General features: G+C 32.9%; 1 protein-coding gene across 2 annotated transcripts in view; it reads right to left on the reverse strand.

Moving 5' to 3' along the window:
* Positions 1–359: 359 nt before the first annotated feature.
* Snx13 (sorting nexin 13) overlaps positions 360–13,704 on the reverse strand; it is a 120,436-nt gene continuing 107,091 nt past the window's right edge. For both annotated transcript variants that reach the window (XM_010643332.3, XM_033757088.1), the window contains 6 exons: positions 10,304–10,465; positions 8,611–8,682; positions 5,949–6,094; positions 5,634–5,702; positions 3,454–3,566; positions 360–752 (listed from right to left, as the gene is read on the reverse strand). In XM_010643332.3, the coding sequence (XP_010641634.2) occupies positions 505–752; positions 3,454–3,566; positions 5,634–5,702; positions 5,949–6,094; positions 8,611–8,682; positions 10,304–10,465 (810 nt within the window). In that variant the 3' untranslated portion in view covers positions 360–504. The remainder of the gene's footprint in view (positions 753–3,453; positions 3,567–5,633; positions 5,703–5,948; positions 6,095–8,610; positions 8,683–10,303; positions 10,466–13,704) is intronic.

Here is a 13,704-nt window from a genome sequence, read left to right on the forward strand (position 1 = left end):
TTCTATCACTTTTCCCAGACCTGGATAATCCACACTATTAGCAAAATGCTGACAACAATTTACAAAATTATTATGCATAACAAATTTTTCCAAATTATACATTGCGCAGTCTTCAACTGTCAAACAAATTAAGGAATTTATCTATGAACCGTTGTTTTGTGCTTTCCTTGGCTCTCATATGTACACTCTGGCACTTTGTCACTGCTGGAGAATGCTGATTAGCTTGAAGTGGAAGAGACCATCACTCTTGCATTGAGATGGGGGCAGTATCCTCTCCATGTTGCAAATTATGCACCAAATCATTTAAGATACAGAATCTCTCTTGGTAGTGGCTGGATTATAGATGAGAATGAGAAGAACCAGTCCTATGGATGTACTGATAACCTATTTTGAGACACTAAAGACTGGTGCAGACACAACAGCACATGAGTTAAGCCCCAGAAGATCTGTCCATACCATCATCAGTCCTGGACAAAATGAACACCAGCTTCACAGACTGGCGTGTCACCTTTTCTGTAAAGAAGGTGCTTGAGTAGTCTGAAGTTTCTGTTTATATTTCTGCATCTGCTTTGACCGTGAATGCAGTTTGTTGAAAAGTTCACGGAATTTATACTGTGGAAATAACGTTTCTAAAAAGCCTTCCAAGAAGACATAAACCATTCTCCTATTTAACTGGTTGTGCTGAAACATTTCAAAAACACGAAGAATACCTTTCCGTGTTGTTTCAGCTCCAATAATGTGCTTCAGTTCATCTAAAAGAAGAGGGAGAAAACACAAATAATTTATTACTCAAGTAAAAGAAACACAAGGCTTAAAGATGACCTTGAATAAAATATGTACAATACACAGCAGAGTAACCAATACATAGGTATTTATTATATATTATATTGAGGACTTAAAAATATGTATGTGAACATGCATGCAGCTACCATCCACTTATATAACAGTATTAAGAGACAGTATGACACAAGAGTTAGGATCCAGACTTAAGAAATCTCAAATTACAGTCACAATTCCATCCCTACTGTCCATGCAATATCCACTTTGATTTTGTTTCCCCAACTATTAAACAGGAATGCCTAGTAACTAATATCCTTGTAGCTGTAAGCTTTTATAAGACTTCAGTAAGACAATGTAGTATGTGTTTTGTAAACTCTAAAACTCTATACATTCTATGTTTAATGAATAATACTATAAAACTAGCACATGATTTTGAATAAAAACAACACAAAAAGAAAAAAAATGAATCCATGACATAAAAAATCAGTTCCATAAAAATAATACAAAATAAAGATGTTACTTATGTTTACAGTGCAATAACAAGAAAAGATTCCCTTCATAGAAACTACAACTATCATAGACTCTGCTATGTGGGCAGGATTTTCAAAAGTAGAAGGAAATGAAAGATTAGCCTTGGTAGGGTTGGTGGGGAGAGTATCAATGAACAAATGAGCAGTAAATTAAAGACAAAAAAAACAGGGTCAAGAAATGAGGGTAGAAATTGGTTGAAATTCAGAAATACTGTAAGAGAAAGTACAGAGAATAGAAAAGTAAGGATACTATGACCATCACGTCAGGCAAGTCTGGAGTTTACCCAGAGACTACATGAAGTTACTACCGATACTGAAGTATGGGATCAACATGTAGGACTATTTGAGTTATTCATAAATAATACCAGCAGCCTAAATATTATTTTGCTACTTTAAGAAGAAACATGCAACTTCCAAAAATTCTGTATCTAACTAAGACTACAGTAAAATTTAAAATGAGTATGCTGTGAATTTAAAAAGTAGGCAGTGAAGAATATGTATCTCTGGCCAGGGATTTAGCTCAGTGGTCCCGCCGTTTGTCTTGCGAGTGGCAAGGTTCCGAGTTCAATCCCAGGTAACAACAACACAAAAAAGAGTATGTATCTCCTATACTTTTAGACCTATCTTCACCTCCTTCAGATCTTCATACCAATGTCATCTCAGTGAAGTCTTCCTTGGCCACTCCATCAACAATTCACCTGACATTGCCAATTATCCTTCCTGCCTTTTTTTTCTTTAGTACTTCCCACTATCTAACATATTACACTTTATTTATTCATATATGTCCTCCTAAGAGAAGGTAAGGTTAAAGAAAGCAAGATATATGCAAAGAACAATGTCTGGCACACAATGCACTTCCAATAAATATTTACTGAATAAGTGCATTAAGATTATTTCAGCTACATAATAGTGATCTATTCTGGTTTACTAAACAGTATATTCAATAATATCCTAAGTCACTGTTTCTTATTTTTCTAAAATGTTATTTCTTTGCTTTATACCACCAAATGCAACAGTATACAAGGAAGAATTAACAGTCACGTGGCAAATATCTAATGTGATTGATGGAAAACTAGTCACTAAAATTTTATGATGAAAATAGTTTTATATTACAAGAAAACAATTTTAAGGAGTATTATATGCTATTAAAGAACTTATACATGTCTATTTTCTATGTATATGATTAAAATAAAGAGAAATGGTATCTAGGCATTTTAAAAGATATTCATAAAAAGAGACAAAACTATCTCCCCTACCTCCTGACAGCTTTCATATTATATAGCCTTTCTGACTGACAGAAGATAAAGCATATCTAAGAAAGTGAGTCAGGCCTACATGAAACAAGTAACTCAAACCAACAAATAATGCATTGTACACTTTCTTTGGGAAGATATTTTAATAAAGATTAATAATAAGCCAGTCAGTTGTTTCTATATAAATAGACTCTGAAAGAATGCCTGTTCTTCTAAGCAGAACATTCTTCCTAATAAATCTGGTACTTCAATTTCTTTTATTAGCCCAATCATCTGTTACATATTTTCTTTATTTTTTAACTTATCCCAAAATGTTTCAAGATAGCAGAGTGGTTCAAAGTACAAGCTTTCAAGCTGGCTCTAGTCCCAGCATCCTGGGAGGCAGGGGCAGATCACAAATTTGAGGCCACCCTGGGCAACGAAGCAAGAAAATGGGAGAGGGGAGGGGGATGTAGTTCAGTGCAAAGCCCTGGGTTCAATCCCCAGAGCGTGGGTGCAGGCAGGAGTGCGCAAGATCTCAAATCACTTAAAGATAAGTCAATCATGTCTTCTACTAGCTGTAAATCCTGAGTAGGTCACTTATCCTCTCTGAGATTAGGTTTCCTCACATATGAAGTTATTGTGTTAATAGTGCTTTGGGCTGGGGATTTAGCTCAGTGGTACCATCACTGGCCTAAGGTCCTGAGTTCCATCCCCAGTACAAAAAAATAGTGCCTCATGGCTTCATAGGACTCAGGAACGTTAATTAAAAGAAATGCCTAACAGTGCCTTTTATACAGTAAGCCATCAAATGGTAGTATTTATAATAAAAACCAGATAAATTAGCATGATCAGTATAATAAATTTAAAACTACAAATTAATGAATATTAAATGAAACACACACACTTACCTGGCATTATTGCAAATAATTTTGTTTTTCCTGCGATTCTTGTTCTCATTCGGATAGCTTTGTCTCTGCACGGAACAGTCTCTGCTGAAATGCCATTTGGCCAAAATGCATCTCTATTTAAGAAGATTAAATAAATTTTGTAAATATTTTCACTTTTTAATACTACAAGTTGATAAAATTACTTCAAATTTCTGAATAATACACAAATGTGAACAGAAAATGCTTTAAAATTTTTAAGTCTAATGACAGTCAACAAAGATAATAAACTCAGTGCAGGATTCAGTTTCAGGTGTTAAAAGAATATAAAGAAAAATAACTTTATGAACTCACTAATGAAGACAGCAAAATGGAACAAATACAAAAATTACGGTCATTTAAACTCAAAAATGAGGACTGCTGAATGAACATCCTATCCAAACATAACCCAGGGCAACCTGAATTCGGACTCTTCATAGAGTTTAAAAATTACCCTGCTGCAGTTGTGCCACTGCACTCCCCTCATAGCTAAGCCAAGTTAAAACTGAGTTCTATGCTCACAACCTATGCCTTGACTGAGTCCATTGGTACAGTACCTCTGTTCACAAATGCTTCTGTTTGCAAACAATTTGGTTCACAAATAGAAGCATTTTGAAAAATTTTGTTTGTGAACTTTGCACTGGGTGATGAACATAACCATATCCATTTTTCCCACAAATGTGGCCATCTTTTGCAGAGCCTAGGAACCGAGTTTCTGAGTTTGTGAGCTGACGTATCATTGTACAATGGTGCTTTCACACATACAACAACCTCTTCTTGACTTCCACGGTGTACTTCCCTTGTTCTTGTTCCCTACTATTTTTGGTCCATGGCAGAAACTGAGCAGTATCTATATATCCATCTACAATTACTCTGAGGGACAGACTTCCCAGAGTGACTTCTTTAATTTGCATTAGAAACACCAGGGAGGCTTTAAGAAATCTTTTTTTTTTTTGGTACCAGGGATTGAACTCGGGTCCTTGCTCTTGCAAGGCAGGCCACCGAACCGCTGAGCTAAATCCCCAGCCCCTAAGAAATCTTAATGCCATGGCCTTCCACCTGATTAAATGACAGCCATCTCTGGGAATGGATACCAGGATCAATCAGTGCTTCTGTACTGACAAGCCTGAGTCTTACTGTTAAAAAGGAATATTAGTCATCTACTCTGAAAGAAAATGAACATGCTAAGGCAGGTAGTCCAACTTTTGGAAACCTATATAGAGAGGAGAAACTGAGCTTCAGAGCAGAAAAGTCACATTTCTCACTCTCCATCACAAGAGCCTTTGGACAAATTACTCTTTTTCTGTAATCCTTAGTTTCTTCTTCATAACAAAACAGAGACAAATATGTATATCTTGTAAAACAGGTTTCTTTCCCTACTATCTGTGCTTTCTTCAAGGGACTGCATCTTATCTCCTACTTCTCAGTAACCGGCAGAGTAACAGACAGGGAAGGGGCTCAATAACTATTTGTGGTATGAACATAAGAATCAGTACGTCAGTGCTGCTTTCTTCGTACTATTTTCAATGGTTCAAATATTTAATTAAAAATTTAGACAATGAGCCAAGCATGGCGTCTCATGCCTGCAATCCAAGTTATGTGGGTGACTGAGGCAGAAGGGACATGAGTTTGAGGCTCACCTGGGCAATTTAGTGAGCGTAGGGTAATAGTGCAGAGAGAAGAAATGGAAAGAGAGAAAAGGGCTTAAGATGTAGATCAGTAGTAGTTTACCTCAGTAAAATGGCCACCCCCCCGCCGGTTAAAAAAAAAAATTAGACCATGGACAAAGACATACATGGTTTTCTCAAGCTTTACACTTAAAAATCAAGGTTACAACTGTAAAACCCAAATCCCCCATAGTAGGTATTTCTATACATGATCATGCTATCTCTGTACTAATATTTCAACTATTTTAAAGCCATAATACTGTGGTAAAGGTAGCCTATTAAATATTTTCTTTTATACACTTTCTAGTTTTTTTTTAAAAACAAAGATCAATAGACAGATGGGGTTAAGTGTTTATTATAATTCTTACAAGTGTTTTTGCTCACCAATATGACAACTTTATAACCAGGAAAAAACCCAAAGCAAGGAAAGTTAGTAAGTAAGATAACAATGCCAAACTCTGTACAACCCAAAAGAAGTAACTATCCCTTAAACTATACCTGAAACGTTTCACTGAGTCAGCTACTTGTTCAGGTGAGGTCATCCAATCAACATGGTCAACTATTTTTCTGAAAGTAAAGAAATTTAATCAACTAAGCTTAAAATTTCAGTGGATGAATAAAAAAAAGTGACTTTCATAGATCAGACAATGTAATTTGGAAATAACTTATCTCTGAAGGCAGCAGCCTGTTTCAATGATCTTCTTAAGAGACTCAGAGAAGAAATTTTCCAATGAAAGTTAAGCAATCGATTTCCAGAAGTAAAAGTTTAAAAGTCAAGCTCAGACTCTAAGTAGGAGAGAAAAAGAGTGGTACCTATTAATAGTATCACCATATGTAGCTCTAATAAGTTGCTGAAGTAGGTTTTTGATATTCCTTCGCAACCACTGATTTCTCTCCTTCAAGTCGAATACTTCATCCATGAGAAGCAGCATAACCCTAAGCGGAATATTGTCATCCACCTGACAAAATATGGGAAAAAAAAAAAAGAATAAATTTATTGGTTAGCTCTCTACTATAAATGTCTATTTATTCTGTTTTAACAACAAAACTTGTTATGACTTGTTGTTACTTCAACAAGTCATAATTTGACATTTCATTCTGGTTTAGAAAAAAACTTTTTTAATAGTCACTTTGACAGAATACAGAATTTTATAATCCTACAATGATGAATAAATTCCAAAGTTAGTGTTTTTCTTAGAAATAAAACATTTCTCAAAGTGGATTTATGATGGTCTTAGGAAAAGATGATTTACCTCTCTTAACTTTAGCAGATTGAGTCGTGTTGGGCCCTTATTTTCTGAAGCAGTTTTTGGTAAGAAAGAAATATTCTCAGTATCTCTGTATTTAATTGAACAAAACAATACAGGATGGTTTGGCTTGGTTAATAAGCTATATATTCTGGTATTTTCAGGGGAAAAAAGCTGTTAATTCAATCTAACACACAATTAAATTAACATTACATAAAGCATATTTCACTAGTTTACTAGAATTTTCTTTTAGCTTTTAATAACTAAAATTTAGTATACTTTTATTATGGGATTATTCAATCAATGAGGTAAAAAGTAATGAAAATACCCAGAATACTTTGATGTAAAAAAATTATGTATAAAGTGGAAAGCTGGTACAGATTTACGACTAGATACAATTGAAAGTTTATAATTATTCCACTGCTAAGATAATCTTTCTAATTATTTCATCATCAATGTTATAATTTAAATACTCAGGAAAAAGTATGAAATATACATTTCTTTATTATCATATTGTTCTTAGTGCACTTTCCTTCTATTCCACAAACTGAGAGCTTATAACAGTGGTGGTGAACCTATGGTAGACATTCCATAATTTGCTGTTACCTTTGAAAGCTCTAAAAGGTTCATCATCATTGGCTTACAGCTTCCAAATTTTGTAATAAAAGGAAAGAGGAATTTTCTTGGGTGACAGCTAAGACATATAATATAGCTAATGCTATAAGTAACCAAATTTCTGTTTTTATATCTGTTACTAGAACATTAAAAAAAAAGAGGGCAAGCTGCTTGCAGGCTGTAGGTTGGACACAACCAAGGGGGAGAGAGACACATTTCATTATGGAGGCAGAATAAATATTGCTTAACTCTCTGATAAAGCATAAGTCCATGAGTTTTGTGCCACAGGACAATGGAAGTGAACAGTTAAACTGTAAAAACCAAATTCCAAGAGATATGATGTTATGGACAGAATACAAGATGAATTTTGAAAAATTCTTGAATAAGCAAACAAAAGTTTTTAATAGTTTGTTATAAATAAATTCTACCAGAAACTGAAAGGACACAATTATAATTTTTAAATAAGTCTACCCAAGAAAAAAGAATTTAGAGCCCAGAAACAGATTCAGATATATGATAATCTGATTTATGATAAGAAAGAAAACAGTAGTGGGGAAAAGATGGCTATTTCAGTAAATAGTGCTTGGATAAACCAGAACCCTACACCTCATGTCATATACAAAAATCACCCACAGACAAACTGCAAATCTAAACATTAGCATGGTAAAACAAAAAACAGTTTTAAAGAAAATTTCAGGACAATATTCTGTGACCTTGCATGAGGCATATATTACACAATATATAAGAGCAATGCAGAGTGGAAAATAATCCATATATATGACAAAGAACTCATTCACATTATATGCAGCACTCCTAATTGAAAAAGACAAGCTGAGCAATAAAAGTGGGCAACAGACCTAGGCAAACACACAAGAGAGGACAAGTAGTCAATAAACATAAAAAAGGCTCAATATTTCAAAAGATTTCAGTAGTTGTAAAAAAAAAGTGAACCCACATGGAATACAACCACCAGAATAGCTAAAATTTAAAAACCACAAGATAGAGTGTGGAATCTCTCATCTACTGCTGGTGGCACTGTAAGTGACACAAATAGTATGGAAAACTATTTGGCAGCATCTACTAAAACTGAATTTGTGCATATTCTCTGACCCAGCAATTTCATTCTAGGTACAGACCCAACAAAAAATGAGTACTCATTTTAATTATAAGGCACATAGTAGAATGCTCACAAATTCTGTACATAATACAATAAATTGTGCCAAATTTATAAAGTGAATACTATAAAGTCATGAGAATAAAGAACTATAACCACATAAAACAAGATGAAAGAACACATAATGTTGAGCAAAGAAAGCCAGGTTTAATTAGAGGAATATAAATCGTTTCATTCATATAAAGTGTCAATGCATGGTCAAAGTTATAATAGTAATATAAGAGTAGAGCATATGATGCTCTTGGGAGGACCAGTAGTTTTCTGGTTTTTGATTAGCATGTAGATAACATGAACATGCTCACTTTTTAAGAACTTATTAAACATAATACAATGTGTATATGAGCATAAATATACATATTTATCAAAAAGTTTAAAAGATCTGAAAGCATGATTTGAATTTTATAATTACTAAATACTGTCAAGAACAAAATTAACTCACATTATCATCAAGTTGAGCTGAGACTCGACAATGTTCAGGATCTGAATCAGTCTTTGTAATTAAAGGAGGCACCTAACATGGAAAAAAAAAGTAAACACACTACAGTTGACAGTGAAAGAACACAATATAGTAATAAACTGAGTATCAACATTTAATTTTTGGTGCAATATATAAGCAACAATCTACAACTTGAAACCAAATATAAGAGAGTGTTTATTTCATTGTCCAAAGATCTGAAATGCTTTTCGGTGGGGAGATTATCAAACTCCGACACCAAATTAAGAAAGGTGAAATGACTTGAAGATCAGATAGCAGACTAGCCAAAAAACAGAACTTCAATTTCTTTTACCACAAAGAGTTCTTGATAGTTGGTGTTAGTAAATGTAAGAAATTAACCAAGTGTTAGAAAAGTTCTAGAGAAAGAAGGATAAAAAGACCAATAATAATGGCTAAAAATCCTATGTCAACATAGGAAGAACTACCAATATCACCTACTTTAATCCCCTGAAAGTTATTGATGATGACAAAAAAACTCAGAAAAATTCAATGACTTTTGCACAAAGTCATATAAGCAGCAGGCAGCAGAAGTGGTATTGCCATTCACTTGTTATTCATGTGTTTTCTCACAAGAGATAAAGAGAAGCATGAGAGAAAGATGAGAAAAGTATGTTACATACTTTTTAAATTTGCCTTTTATATTAAGGAAAATCTGTGTTTACATATATTTGCCCCCCCATTCAAATGTGACCCAGCAAACAAAAAAAATTCTAATAGCTTTATTGAGTTTTTAAACCAGCTTTGATTTTTTTACTTAAATTTACTTAATTTTTAATTTTTAGGTTTTAAAATAGCTTTACAAAATGTAAAATCAAAATTACAAAAAAATTAAAAAATCTAATAAACTACTTGGTACAGTATCTGTATCTGCTGCTAATATAAGGAAAAAGCTTTCTGAGAAAAGCATCTATGTCACTCAAAGGTATATATGTATGAACCCAAAGACCAAGGTAGTGAAAGAATTTTGCTTTTTTTGATATGGAAGTACCTTAGTCATATGAATCACAGAAAAAAATTAGACGTTATGCTTCTTGAGTGAATGCTAGTACAAGATATTTGCAAATAACATTTACTTATTTGCTAAGGAATTCACAGTATTATAAATAAGAGGCATTTTATTATGAAACAGAATGAAAATTAGTAATTTTAAGTATTTCTTTTAAATAGATTTTTCAACTCTACCATAGCAGGGACTGATGAGTGACTTAATTTTTTAGATGTTTTTGTGATAAGAATTTATTCTCTTTATGGGCCAGGGATTTAGCTCAGTGGTTCAGCTGCCTGCTTCACAAATGCAAGGGCCTGAGTTCAATCCCTGGTACCAAAAAAAAAAAATGACTGATGAGTGACTTAATTTTTTAGATGTTTTTGTGATAAGAATTTATTCTCTTTATGGGCCAGGGATTTAGCTCAGTGGTTCAGCTGCCTGCTTCACAAATGCAAGGGCCTGAGTTCAATCCCTGGTACCAAGAAAAAAAAAAAATAATAATTTATTCTATTCTCTTTAGTTTTTCATTCCTTATGAGACTGTCTGATGGATTTTGGAAAGGAAATAAGGTAAATCAAGGCAAGAATTCAATGCACCTCAGCTGATTCAAAAAGTTTGCATTAGACATTACTAAAAATGTCTTCTTACCTTGAAAAATGATTGCTTTATGTCTTGACCTAATCTTTCTGACATTTTGCCCATGTTGTCTGACATTTTAGTCATTCCTTCTGCCAAGCTATCAGGAAGGGACTTAACTGCATTTGAAACATTCCTCATAGAATTTCGAAGTGGATTTACAAAAGTGTCCATCTACAGGAAGAAAGATTTTTGCCATGACTTCATTATATCAGATCTGTGTGTTCATTCAGAACATACAGAATGCAACGCACAAAGAAAAATACGTTCATTTTCCAGTGTCATTGCATTTTAAAAGTTTAAAAATGTTTTTAGTGTCATAAAAATGGGCTTTCACACTCACACATATGATTTAGAAATCTTACTAATAAGATTACTGTTAGAAAATCAATATAAGCTTTCACTGCTTTATTAAATTCTGAATAATAGTCAACAGACATTGATACGAGAATTAGCCATTTCATACTTCCACCACAATTCAAACCAATAAGCACATATTTGTTGTAGACACTGAAAACAAAAAAGCAAGTAAAATATACAGAAAGCTGAAATAACTAACAATTCTCTTAAGTTTCTTTTTTAAAATAAATTTTAGGATATGTTATATACTCAATCTATCAATGGAATCCAAGGTTCATTACAAGCAAGACAAAAGAAAAGTTACAAATCAACCATGTAAGTCATATTTCAGACAGAATTACAAAAATTATGTATAAAAGAAAATATAATCAGAGAGATAAAAAGGAATAGAACTGCAGAGGGTCAGGAAACAAAACTTGGTATTTTGATATATGCATGTCAAATTTCAATTAAGAAAGGGAGACATCTAAAGACATTAAATAAGCTGACATGGAACCCTCTGAAAGCTGTTTAGCAAATGAAAATTTAAGAAATTAAAAAGAACATAAAAATCAAAGCCATACCAAAAAAAACAAACAAACAAACAAAAAAAAACAACTATGGGAATATTTTCCTGAAAGTGTTGATTCTTATAAGCTATGGGAAAAACAAACTGTGTTCTATGTAAAAAGAAAAAAAAAAAGTAATAAAACCAAATCTCACTGCTTAGAGAATGTAGTACTGTAAGAAGACAAAACTACCTCACTCTAAATTATGTTTTCATCAAGAAAACTAGAAAAGCTGAAACAGCCATTAATAATAATAAAACATGACTTTCAAGACAACTGTAAAAGGTCTGGGAGTTTTGGTTACTTCTTAGTTTAAAGTTGAGTCAACAGTACTGCAGATATGCTTCACTGAACACCCAATCTAAGGAGGAATGTTCAGAGTACAACTTACAAATAAAACCAGTGGTGAAGAGAAACAGGAAGATGAAAAGGATGAAACTCATTATCATGTGTATGTGCATACGTGTGCATGTGTATTTCTAATTCTAAATACTATAGCTTTTGTTCACTAGAACGGACCAGGACATTACTTCCAACACTTTTTGTTTTAACTGTAACAATGTTATAAGCTAAGTCATGAGAACACTAAAGACAGATAAGTATGAGAATATCATATTTAAAATGTACAGCTAGGGTAAATGCCTACCTTTTAATGAGTTATAACATTCACAGAAGAGATAGGATTTCAGAAGTATAAAAGGCAGGCATTTCATTTTAATCCACAATCTACATTAAAAACTGAACATCCAAACATTGTAGAATTTCATACCCTTTGTACTGCACAGCAGATTTAAGTGTTTATTTTACAAGTTGGTCAAATGAATACAATTTCATACACAATCTATGTACAGGGCTTAAATACCGTTGATATTATTTTAAGGTAAACTAAATTTTGTATCAGTAAATTTGATAAAAATTCGAGCCAACCACACACCATTCCAGACCTACAGAATTAACATCCCCACTGTGTGCGCGCATGCATGTGTGTGTGTGTTCCCAATTTCTATGAGTGATGTCCAAATATCTGTATTAGGAAGGGACTAGGATAAAGAAGGAGATGGAAAAACATCACAGGTGACTCGGATGTCTAACTCTGGAGGATATAAAAGCAGAGTTCATCACCATATGATTACATTTACAAAAACAGGGTTTGTCTTAAAATAGATACTTAGGAAGAAAAAAAAATAAACTTTCAAATTATCAGGCACAGGAGTAAATAATAGATTGCTAGTTTAAGTGTACACACAGCCTGACTTAAATACATGCTGTCTGTCTATTTAATTACCCAATGAATTGAGCTCTTTGTATTGCTAACAACATAAGGAATTTTTAACTTAAATCTAAATTTCGAACTACAGTTTAATATGCCTTCAAATCAGGATAACAGTGGATAGAGGAATAACTGTGCATAAAGAAAGATTGCTGTCACTATCTCTTCCTAGGAATTGTCCCATAGATTTTGCAAAGTTAAGATCAAATTAGTTATAAGGTATCATTTCTCCAGGTATGAATAGCCACTCATTAAATGTTTGCACATTATTTTTCTCTAATAGCTACTTAACATCTACTAAAATGTAAGGAAAAATATTATAGTATAATAGCCAAAAAGAAATAACTTTAAATTATTGATATGTATAAGCATTTATTTTGACAACTTACAAGCTCAAGATGATTTTAATAAATACAAATACTATTTTATGACAAACACCTTATTGTGGGTTACCAGATATGAGTCAGAGACATATTAAACTCCATCAGTACTTTTTTTAAAGGGCTCTGTAACAGGACATACATAGATGCTACTGCTGGTCATTAAAAATTTCTATGTACATTTAATATGATGTTTCCTTTAATCAAAAATCTGTTTATTACTTTATCTTAAAACTGATGCAACTCTTAGACAGAAAATAAGGTAAATTAAACATCAAATACAGAACACTGGAATATATTTCTAAAGCAATTTAAAATTGGAATTTTAAAAGTAATCACTTTAATCATGGAAATAAGAGCCACATACATTCTTGACCTATAAGGTTAATACTCTAGAATTTACTATTAAAGCAAAGCTTTCAACTTAGAAATACAGCATTCATGAGGATGCCAAAATCCAGTATCCCACATATTCACACGATGCTCTAAAGTGATAATTAACATTGCCAATTCTTGAGGAAACTAAAGTACCAAGAGATTAACAGGTTCAAGGTCATAACAAATATCAAAGCAGGGATCTGACCCAAAAGCTACCTCAACTCAGCTTATGTTTCTATCCATTAAACCATCTCACCCAATTTGAGCACTTTTATTATTTACTGTCCTAACTTAGCATCTTATTCCAAGCATGGGTCTTATACCTTGTTTTAAATTATTCAGAAGATTTTAAACAATAAAGGCTTTACCCAAAAGGTATATATACTTTCAGAACACATTCTATTTAACATTTTTCTTAATATTATTATTATTCCAAGTAAAAGATATTTTCTTCCAGTAAAAAAAAAAAAAAAAAAA

Source organism: Fukomys damarensis, unplaced genomic scaffold, assembly GCF_012274545.1.
Source record: "Fukomys damarensis isolate Sample0158 unplaced genomic scaffold, DMR_v1.0_HiC HiC_scaffold_4, whole genome shotgun sequence".
In the NCBI taxonomy this organism is placed as follows: domain Eukaryota; kingdom Metazoa; phylum Chordata; class Mammalia; order Rodentia; family Bathyergidae; genus Fukomys; species Fukomys damarensis.